We start from the raw sequence: 10,765 nt of genomic DNA on the forward strand, positions 1-10,765 counted from the left end.
TAATTCTTCTTAATTCTCTTAATTAAGAGTTCTTAATTCTTTTAATTCAAAACACATTTGAAGTGCTCATGAAGTATGTATAGTACTGTACTTTATATATTCTGTTTGTTCTTGATGTTCCTTTTAGCTGGTGGAGGAGAGGAATGCTCTGCAGGAGCAGCTCCAGGCTGAGACTGAGCTTTATGCCGAGGCGGAAGAGATGAGAGTGCGTTTAGCCGCTAAGAAACAAGAGTTGGAGGAGATCCTTCATGAAATGGAGGCACGGCTGGAGGAGGAGGAGGAGCGGAGCGCCACCCTGCAGGTCGACAAGAAGAAGATACAGCAGCAGATCCAGGTGTTTTGCACTGACACATTGATGTGATGATGAGCAGAAAAACCCCATCAGTGCACTTAATAAGTATTGATACAGTGCTCCATTTTACCCTGATTAATCACACCTGAGTTAGCCGAGTGTCCTTTCATAACGAGCTTCTCCTCTCATCACCAAAAAGGACATGAGCAGAACCTGTTTACCACAGTTGTCAGTGTTTATGATTTTCCTAACCCTAACCCTAACCCTAGGCATTGTAAGAGGCTGATGCTGGGTGTGCTTGGTGTTAATGATGATGATAAACAACGGAAGCGTGTGTTAGTGTGCATGGGTGATGGTAATGATTCTGGTGTACTCAGGAACTGGAAGAACATCTAGAGGAGGAGGAAGACGCACGACAAAAGCTGCAGTTGGAGAAGGTCACCTGTGAGGGAAAGATCAAGAAACTAGAGGATGACGTGCTGGTGATGGAGGACCAGAACAACAAACTTCTGAAGGTGAGATGTTTACAGCTGGATCCTGTCCCAGTCTTGCACCAACATTCTCCCTGGACCGAGTCCCCTTGGTGTATATCTTTTGAAATTTTCACTTACTGAATGTGTGTGTGTGTGTGTGTGTGTGTAGGAGAGGAAGTTGTTAGAGGAACGTGTTGCCGATTTCAGTGCTAATCTGGCTGAAGAAGAGGAAAAATCTAAAAACCTGACCAAGCTGAAAAACAAGCACGAGTCCATGATCTCAGACCTGGAAGGTGTGCAGAGCTGCTTCTGCGACAGTGATAATATTAAATAATAAACAATAAATAATGCTAATGCTAATTTGTGGCATTTGTTGTTGATGTGTAGTGCGATTGAAGAAAGAAGAAAAGACGCGTCAGGAGCTCGAGAAGCTGAAGAGGAAGCTGGATGCTGAGTCGAACGACATGCAGGAACAGATCGCAGACCTGCAGGCACAGATCGCTGAGCTGAAGGCACAACTTGCTAAGAAGGAGGAGGAGCTGCAGGCTGCACTCGCACGGTGACACACTTTCACCATACTCCATACCTCATTTCCTACTCCCCGTTCCCGATGGTCTATTCCCCTACTTCATTCCCTACTTCTTACTGCCTCTTTCCGATTCCCACTTCTCTTCTTCCTCTTCTCAACTGCCTATCTCTGACTCCCTGTTCTGTAGTCCCTATTCCCTACTTCTGCTTTCCTCCTTCTGTTTCCCTACTCTCTATCCTCCCCCCTAAAATCCTTGTGTGTGTTTCTGTGTGTGTTTCCAGGCTGGAGGATGAGACAGGCCAGAAGAACAATGCATTAAAGAAGATCCGTGAGCTGGAGGGCATCATCTCAGACCTGCAGGAAGACCTGGACTCAGAAAGAGCTGCACGAAACAAAGCCGAGAAAACCAAGAGAGACCTGGGGGAGGAGCTGGAGGCTCTGAAGTCTGAGCTGGAGGACACGCTGGACACCACGGCTACGCAGCAGGAGCTCAGGCAAGTGCAGGGCCATCACCACATCACTACCGTTATACCTTTATTTCTTAAACAATAAACTGTCTGCATTTTTAATGGGAGGCACAGCAGCATATGTCTTACCGTATTTGTTGCCGCTTGGCTATATCCTGAGAAAACATGGCATCTCCTTTCACTGCTATGCAGATGATTGTGAGCTGTATCTTCCATTAAAGAAGGAAGGCTAATCTGTCGAACCTCTGTTGTATGAATGACATAAAGACATAGTTAGCCCGAAATTTAAAACATTTTAATGACAAAAAGACAGAGATTTTGGTGTTTGGTCCTGGTGCCAGGGGTAGAGTTCCACCTCTGGATTTAGAAGCCTTGGAGCAGTATGTTAAACCCCCAGCGTAAAATTTTGGTGTTATTTTCGACCATGGCCTTAAATTTGATAAACAGATCAGTGCTGTGGTTCGGACCAGTTTCTTTCAACTAAGTTAGTTGGCAAAACTTAAACCTGTTTTGTCCTTTAAGCATTTTGAAATAGTCATCCACGCCTTTTATCACCACTCGCATCGATTACTGTAATGCTTTGTATTTCGGGGTTTCCCAGGCAGCATTACATCGACTACAGCGAGTCCAAAACTCTGCTGCTCGGCTCTTAACGTCTACCCGTAAAAGAGAACATATCTCTCCAGTTGTGGTTTCCCTTCATTGGCTCCTGGTACAGTACCAATTAACCCTACCTTTTGGATCTGCTTCAGTCCTATGCTCCATCCCGGTCTCTCAGATCATCAGATAAACTATTGCTGACTGTCCCTAAAACCAAATGCAAGCTCAGGGGTGATCGGGCGTTTTCTGTAGCGGCACCCAAACTGTGGAATGACCTTCCCGTGAATATTCATGAGGCCACATCAATGAGGGTGTTTAAGTCCCATCTTAAAACATGTTTTATCTGGTGTTTAAACCAATGTAAGATGTTGATTTTATATATTTTGTTTGATTAGATATGTGTGTGATGTGATTTTATTTGTGAATTTTTATATATTTTTTTTATTATTTATGTGAAGCACTTTGGGGCATTCCTGTTGTTAAGGTTCTATACAAATAAAGTTGGTTATAATAATAATACATTTTATTTATAATGCACTTTATATTTGAATCAAATCCTAAAGTGCTACAAATTAATTTGACCCAAAAGCTCTGATAAAAAGATAAGTTTTAAGACCAGATTTAAAAGCATCAACAGTCTGTGGCGTCCTCAGATACTCCCGAAGAGCATTCCACAGTCTAGGTGCAGCTGAGCAAAAAGCCCAAAGTATGAAGCTTAGTCTTAAGTTGAGTTGAGTTGAGTTACCCAGAATGCACCAGATCCCAGAACTGAGCAATTCATCTACATACCTGTGTTGTGCTTTCTACAGGGCGAAACGTGAACAGGAAGTGACCCTCCTGAAGAGAGCCATAGAGGAGGAGAGCCGAAACCACGAGGCCCAGGTCCAGGAGATGAGACAGAAACACACACAGGCTGTGGAGGAGCTCACAGAACAGCTGGAACAGTCCAAGAGGGTATGAGACCTGCATCATCACATGTCCCCTAGTGCACACCCTCTTATTCATATCCTTTCATTCTCGTCCACTTGTTTATGTTCCCTTGGTCATGTCCCCTTGGTCATGTCGCCTTAGTCACGTCCCCTTAGTCACGTCCCCTTAGTCACGTCCCCTTAGTCACGTCCCCTTGGTCTTGTCGCCTTGGTCATGTCCCCTTGGTCATGACCCCTTGGTTATGTCGCCTTGGTCATGTCCCTTTAGTCATGTCGCCTTGGTCATGTCTCCTTGGTCATGACCCCTTGGTCACGTCGCCTTGCTCATGTCCCCTTGGTCATGTCCCCTTGGTCACGTCCCCTTGGTCATGACCCCTTGGTCACGTCGCCTTGCTCATGTCCCCTTGGTCATGTCCCCTTGGTCACGTCCCCTTGGTCACGTCCCCTTGGTCACGTCTTCTTGGTCATGTCCCCTTGGTCATGACCCCTTGGTTATGTCGCCTTGGTCATGTCCCTTTAGTCATGTCTCCTTGGTCACATCGCCTTGGTCATGTCCCCTTGGTCATGTCCCCTTGGTTATGTCTCCTTAGCTGTCCTAAGATCCATTCCCTTATCTTATCACCTCGATTCAAATGTCCTGCTTGTGTAAGCTTGTGGTGTTTTCTGTGTTGTGTAGGTGAAGCTGAACCTTGAGAAGGCGAAGCAGACCTTGGAGAAGGAGACATCGGAGCTAACGGTGGAGATCCGCTCTCTCTCACAGGCAAAACAGGATGTGGAGCACAAGAGGAAGAAGGTGGAGGGGCAGTTAGTAGACCTGCAGTCCCGCTTCACCGACAGTGAGAAACAGAAAGCAGAGCTCGGAGACAGAGTGTCCAAAATCACAGTGAGTCACGAAAACACTCCACCGCCATCACGTCCATACATACACTAATGAGAGCAAGGGCTAAAGAACACCCCACCAAAAACAGCCACAGGAGAGACCCCACTACTACACATGGTGTGTGTGCGTGAGTTTGGTTTCTGGAGTAAGAAGGTGTGTGTTTGCAGGTGGAGCTGGAGAGCGTCACCAACCTGCTGAATGAGGCGGAGGGGAAGAATATTAAACTGAGCAAGGATGTTGCCAGCATGAGCTCTCAGCTCCAGGACACACAGGTACACCTATAAATATACACACACTCGCACACACACATTCCTGTCACTGCAGCAATACCTGGCATGGAGATGGGGTTCCATTTTTATTCTTTTATTGAGATGCTACCATATACAGTATGTGTGTGTGTGTGTGTGTAGGAGCTCCTGGCGGAAGAGACGCGTCAGAAACTGCAGTTCTCCACGAAACTGCGTCAAATGGAGGATGAGAGGAACAGCTTACAAGAGCAGCTGGAGGAGGAAACTGAAGCCAAGAGGAACGTGGAAAGACACGTCTCCACCCTCAATATCCAGGTGAGACCATCACCAGGGTGTAGGTAACTGCAACACATCCAGGTACCAAATACAGGTGCAGACATAAGACAAAAAACAGAATAAGGGCAGAAGCATGTCATCTCAGATCTCAGAAGTGTGTTTGGGAGTACTTGTCTCATGTTGTCTGTGGTGGTCTGTGTCCCAGCTGTCAGACTTTAAGAAGAAGCTGGATGAGGTGACAGGAAACGTAGAGCTGCTGGAGGAGGGTAAGAAACGCCTGCAGAAAGACCTGGAAGCATCAAACACCCAGCTGGAGGAGAAGTCTGCAGCTTACGAGAAGCTGGAGAAGACCAAGAACAGACTGCAGCAGGAGCTGGAGGACATTCTTATGGACCTGGACAACCAGAGACAGCTTGTCTCCAATCTGGAAAAGAAGCAGAAGAAGTTTGACCAGGTGCCCTTTTCACACTGTCTGATTGTGTGTGTGTGTGTGTGTGTGTGTGTGTGTGTGTGTGTGTGTCACACTAACGCACTGGAGATGTTTGACATGTGTTCAGATGCTTGCGGAGGAGAAGAGTGTGTCATGTAAGTACGCAGATGAGCGAGACCGGGCGGAGGCAGAGGCGCGAGAGAAGGAGACGAAGGCGTTGTCCCTGGCGAGGGCACTGGAGGAGGCACAGGATGCTCGTGAGGAGCTTGAGAGAGCCAACAAAGCCTTACGGACAGAGATGGAGGACCTGATCAGCTCCAAGGATGACGTGGGCAAGAATGTACGTGTCACTGCAGTAGCACTGTGTCACCACCAGAAATTCAGTTATGAATACACACCACTCTGGCTTTAACAGTAATGTTACGATCTGTGGTTTCTCAGGTCCATGAGCTGGAGAAGTCTAAGCGGGGTCTGGAGCAGCAGGTGGAGGAGATGAAGACACAGCTGGAGGAGCTGGAGGATGAGCTACAGGCAGCTGAGGATGCAAAATTGCGCCTGGAGGTGAACATGCAGGCCCTTAAAGCACAGTTCGAGCGAGACCTGCTGGGACGAGACGAGCAGGGAGAGGAGAAGAGGAAACAGCTTATTAAACAGGTGTGTTGATATAAACAGTTACTTAATAAACTAAAACCTTATTCAAATAAGTCATTACACGTTATGACTGAGAGTGTGACCTGTGCAGGTGCGCGAGCTGGAGACGGAGCTGGAGGACGAGCGAAAGCAGAGAGCTGCCATGTCTGCATCCAAGAAGAAGATGGAGGGAGACATTAAAGACTTGGAGGGACAGATAGATACAGCCAACAAGAACAGAGACGAGGCCATTAAACAACTACGCAAACTCCAGGTGAGAGAGAGAGAGAGACAGACAACTGACTTACCAGCTGTAGCAGACGATATGAATCTTGTGTTTGGGCGTTAAATCCAAAACAATCCGCTTTGGTGACCAGACAGCTGAGATATAACATTTAAAATTGATTCTAATATATTTAAAATCTTATAAAAAGTGTTAAGACAAAGCTTGAGGATTTAATACTGAGGTTTCTGATATACCTGATTAATGTGTGTAACATTTTGGTTTAAAGTTAGCGCTGTAATGGTACACATCCTGTTGCACTTTGGGGTGTGTGACGGTGTGTGACGGTGTGTGACGGTGTGTGTTTGCATGTCTCAGGCTCAGATGAAGGACTTTCAGAGGGAGCTGGATGACGCGCGCACTGCCCGGGAGGAAGTTCTCGCCACAGCTAAAGAGAGCGAGAAGAAGGCCAAGAGCCTAGAGGCGGAGCTTATGCAGCTTCAGGAGGTTCACACTACACACTGCTACACACACACACTACTACACAATACACATTATAACACACAATACACACATCATGTACACTACAACACACTTTTACACACTGTACAGTACCACACACTGTATACACTGCATATATTTAGTACTTAGTACTGGGTTTAAGTACATCTAACCGGAAGTGAGTGTTTGGGGGTTTGAAGATAACTTTGTATGTGTGTGTGTGTGTGTGTGTCAGGACTTGGCTGCTGCAGAAAGAGCAAAGAAGCAGGCCGAGGCAGAGCGTGATGAACTTGCAGATGAACTCGCCAGCAACACGTCTGGAAAGTGAGAATAAACCCGATTAAAGAAAATCTCTCCCAGTGAAAACACCTTAATCCTGATCATGATGATTGTGTTAGCAACACTGTGATTGAAATGATGTGTGTGTGTGTGTGTGTGTGTGTGTGTGTGTGTTCTAACATGGAAGGTCTGCTCTGAGTGATGAGAAACGACGTTTGGAGGCCAAGATTGCTCAGCTGGAGGAGGAACTGGAGGAGGAACAGAGCAACATGGAGATGATGAACGACAGAATGCGAAAGAGCGCTCAGCAGGTGCGACTCCATCTGCATCTCCATTACCTTTACCTCTATCATCTCCATCATCTCTACCTCTATCATCTCCATCACTTCAATCATCATTTCAATCATCTCCATCACCACTAACATCTCCATCATCTCCATCACCTCTAACACCTCCATCACCTCAATCATCTCCATCACTACTAATATCTCTATCACTACTAACATCTTTCTCATCTCTATCATCTCCATCAGGTCCTTTACCTCTAACATCTTCATCACTTCAATCATCTCCGTCATCTCTAACATCTCCATTACTTCTAATATGGCCATCATCTCTAACATTTCTATCATCTCTAACATTTCCATCATCTCTAATCTCCATCATCTCTAAAATCTCCAACACCTCAATCATCTCATCACCTCTAACATCTCCATTATCTCTAAGATCTCCATCACCTTTAACATCTCCATTATCTCTAACATCTTCATCACCTCCATGATCTCCACCACCTCTAACATTTCCATGACCTCTAACATCTCCATCATCTCTTACATCTCCATCACATCTAACAACTCCAGTATCTTTAAAATCTCAACTCCCTTATTTCCTTTATGCTGTAGGTGGACCAACTGACGAACGAGCTACAGACAGAGAGAACAACTTCTCAGAAGAACGAGAGTGCGCGTCAGCAGCTGGAGAGACAGAACAAAGATCTGAAGGCCAAACTGCAGGAGATGGAGAACCAGGTGAAGTCCAAGTTCAAGTCCTCCATCACTGCTTTGGAGGCTAAAGTGGCACAGCTGGAGGAACAACTGGAGCAGGAGAACAGGTATGTACTATACTCAAATACACACATACACACGAAAATACGTACCCCCCCAACACACAATGAGGGTTTACATATGTGTGTGTGTGTGTGTGTGTGTGTGTGTGTGTCAGAGAAAAACAGGCAACCGGTAAGGCAATGCGTCAGAAGGAGAAGAAGCTGAAGGATCTGATGATTCAAGTGGAGGAGGAGAGGAAGCAGGCTGAGCAGTACAAAGACCAGGTTACACACACACACACACACACACACACACACACACACACACTTGGTGTTGTGGCACACTATTAGATTATTCAGTAAATTCTGAACCTGATCTCAAATCACTGATGTAATAATATAGTAACAAACTCATCATCCTATCTGATCTTCTGTGTGTGTGTGTGTGTGTGTGTGTGTGTGTGTGTGTGTGCAGGCTGATAAGGCGAACTCGAGGGTCAAGCAGCTGAAGCGGCAGGTGGAGGAAGCGGAGGAGGAGTCGCAGCGTATCACTGCCGCTCGCCGCAAACTGCAGAGGGAGCTAGAGGAGGCGACGGAGGCGAACGACACACTGAGTAGGGAGGTGACATCATTGAAGAGCAAACTAAGGTACACACACACACACGTAATATATAACACATATATACATATACAGTGGAACCTCAGGTAACCTGGTTTGCGAGTGTTCCGCAAGATTAGAAAATGTTTTGTTATAAATTTTGACCTTTTAAACGAGCGAGTTTTGGTTTACGAGTGCCAAATATCATCGAGTGTCATGTGTCAGACATGAGCTTCTTGTTTTGACACCAAGTGTCACATGATCACAACTGAGCCAATGGTTCTTCTCTCTCGTGCGCTGCTGAGCATTGTGGGTATTCGTCTCCCATGCTCAGCCTCAGTGCGCGCCTCTCACTTGTTTAGTCAACATCTGCGTGTATTGTTTACTATAACACCGTGACCACGTGTGTGCGCGTAAAGCATCTTTTATTTTGTGTGTGTATAAGTCGTCCTTTCACAAATTTCCTTTAACGTGTCTGTGTACACAAGTGTAAGCGTTAGGATAGGATCAGATAGCATCCTGTTAAAGATCTTTCTCGCTCAGACTGCACTAGTTCCGTTAGTGTGTGTGTGTGTGTGTGTGTTCGCATGTGAATGTCATTAGAGATTGTGTGCCTCCTTCCTCCTCCTCTCGCCTTCACACACACACACACACACACACACACACACACACACACACACAAACCCAAACCCGGTCTGTCATGATTCTTTTTAAAGGCAAAGTGCAGGTTAATTTGTTTTATTTTCCTTTTATATTTTGTGTTAATAATTTTCATATGAATATTTTTGGGTTCTGGAACGGATCGTCTAAGCTTCCTTTATTTCTTATGGGGGGATTCGAGCAAGCTTCTGGAAAGAGTTATGATTGCAATCCAATGTTGCACTGTATATATATATATATATATATATATATGCTTTGTAATATATGTGTTGTTCCTGTTTGTGTGTGTGTGTGTGTGTTTGCAGGCGTGGTAATGAGCCTTCATCATTTGCGAGCAGTGGGCGGCGTACGGGTGGTAGGCGGGGCATGATGGACGCTGATGCTAATGAGGATGATGCCGACTCTCAGGGCGACTACAACGGCACCAAATCAAATGAATAAACACACACACACACACACACACACACACACACACACACACACACACACGTGTACTGCTTCACTGCGAATAAGCACTGCTGTTTGATTGGACAGTTTGACTTTTACTTATTTAGTCTTTTTAAAGTTTTTTAATGTCCTTTCATCCTTTAAATTTTGGCCTAAAACAAGTTTTATATTTAAAGTAACTTCAGTTTTCAGAGTTTAGATTAATTTTTATTATAGATTAATTATTAATTTAAGTAGATCATAACTTTCAGTAAAACACTGGGGCGAATTAAGCTTTCATGCTAATTTTATGCAAATGAATCCTGGGCTTTTATGAGCATAACAGAGAGTCTGTAGGTTGAAGCGGTTTATTCTGCGCTTTGATCTGTGTCTCTTCAATTCAGTTCAATTTTATTTGTATAGCGCTTTTAACAATTGTTATTGTCGCAAAGCAGCTTTACACAATCTCTAACATTTTTAGAGATGTCTCTTAACTTCCCCAAGCCACTTGCTGTTCACTTCCCATAATGCACTGCAGCAGGTTAGTGTCTGATCCTCAGTCTGATTACCCATAATGCACTGTGCCCAGAAAATTCAGCAGCAGGACAGGAAATTATCTAATAAACATTTTAAATACTCTCCAGACTCATTTACACAAACCTCCACACACACACACACACACACCTACACACCTACAGATAGAACTATATGTGTATTTTTTCTGGTAAAATATTTTATTTCCCATAAATCTGTTATTTCCACAAATCAAGTATTTTACTCCTAATTCTTTTGCACTTTATCCCCTCTTTGAGACGTGTTTATAGACGTAACCTAAACCACTGAGACGTGTTTAATCCTCTGATCAGTTTATTATAAAACACACAGATGAATAAATTCCCGGGAATAATCTAATCCCACTTCCTGTCTGCGCTCTCCTGAACGCCCTCTAAGCTTCTGAAGATCACTCCTCTGTTTTGTGATGCACATGCACAATAAAATAAAGAGTTTGAAAAACAAAACCTGGCTCTCTGTGTGTGTGTGTGTGTGTGTGTGTGTGTGTGAGAGAGAGAGAGAGATATACGAGTGAAAGTTATATCTGGGGTCCGTTCTTCGTACGTCGCTTGACACATCTGAGATGAGAATTTGGTTCTTCGAGCTCACCTGTTGTTGATGATTAGTATATCTGGATTGAGTTGTCTAGGATTATTGCGCGCTCGTGCGTGGTTTAAAAGGCGATATGATCGACAGTAGAAACACTGATCACAACCCCTTCGATTGG

At 44.9% G+C, this 10,765-nt stretch overlaps 1 protein-coding gene across 2 annotated transcripts in view; it reads left to right on the top strand.

The window, feature by feature from the left end:
* Nucleotides 1-10,505, top strand: part of myh11a (myosin, heavy chain 11a, smooth muscle) — a 30,791-nt gene extending 20,286 nt beyond the window's left edge. For both annotated transcript variants that reach the window (XM_053499013.1, XM_053499014.1), the window contains 20 exons: nucleotides 128-334; nucleotides 670-807; nucleotides 935-1,058; nucleotides 1,153-1,324; nucleotides 1,576-1,788; nucleotides 3,171-3,315; nucleotides 3,967-4,173; nucleotides 4,338-4,442; nucleotides 4,581-4,733; nucleotides 4,900-5,148; nucleotides 5,252-5,464; nucleotides 5,566-5,778; nucleotides 5,867-6,028; nucleotides 6,356-6,484; nucleotides 6,714-6,802; nucleotides 6,945-7,068; nucleotides 7,660-7,868; nucleotides 7,979-8,087; nucleotides 8,278-8,450; nucleotides 9,366-10,505. In XM_053499013.1, coding sequence (XP_053354988.1) covers nucleotides 128-334; nucleotides 670-807; nucleotides 935-1,058; nucleotides 1,153-1,324; nucleotides 1,576-1,788; nucleotides 3,171-3,315; nucleotides 3,967-4,173; nucleotides 4,338-4,442; nucleotides 4,581-4,733; nucleotides 4,900-5,148; nucleotides 5,252-5,464; nucleotides 5,566-5,778; nucleotides 5,867-6,028; nucleotides 6,356-6,484; nucleotides 6,714-6,802; nucleotides 6,945-7,068; nucleotides 7,660-7,868; nucleotides 7,979-8,087; nucleotides 8,278-8,450; nucleotides 9,366-9,501 — 3,270 coding nt within the window. In that variant the 3' untranslated portion in view covers nucleotides 9,502-10,505. The remainder of the gene's footprint in view (nucleotides 1-127; nucleotides 335-669; nucleotides 808-934; nucleotides 1,059-1,152; nucleotides 1,325-1,575; nucleotides 1,789-3,170; nucleotides 3,316-3,966; nucleotides 4,174-4,337; nucleotides 4,443-4,580; nucleotides 4,734-4,899; nucleotides 5,149-5,251; nucleotides 5,465-5,565; nucleotides 5,779-5,866; nucleotides 6,029-6,355; nucleotides 6,485-6,713; nucleotides 6,803-6,944; nucleotides 7,069-7,659; nucleotides 7,869-7,978; nucleotides 8,088-8,277; nucleotides 8,451-9,365) is intronic.
* Nucleotides 10,506-10,765: the final 260 nt, after the last annotated feature.

Source organism: Clarias gariepinus, chromosome 6 (genome assembly GCF_024256425.1).
Source record: "Clarias gariepinus isolate MV-2021 ecotype Netherlands chromosome 6, CGAR_prim_01v2, whole genome shotgun sequence".
NCBI lineage: Eukaryota > Metazoa > Chordata > Actinopteri > Siluriformes > Clariidae > Clarias > Clarias gariepinus.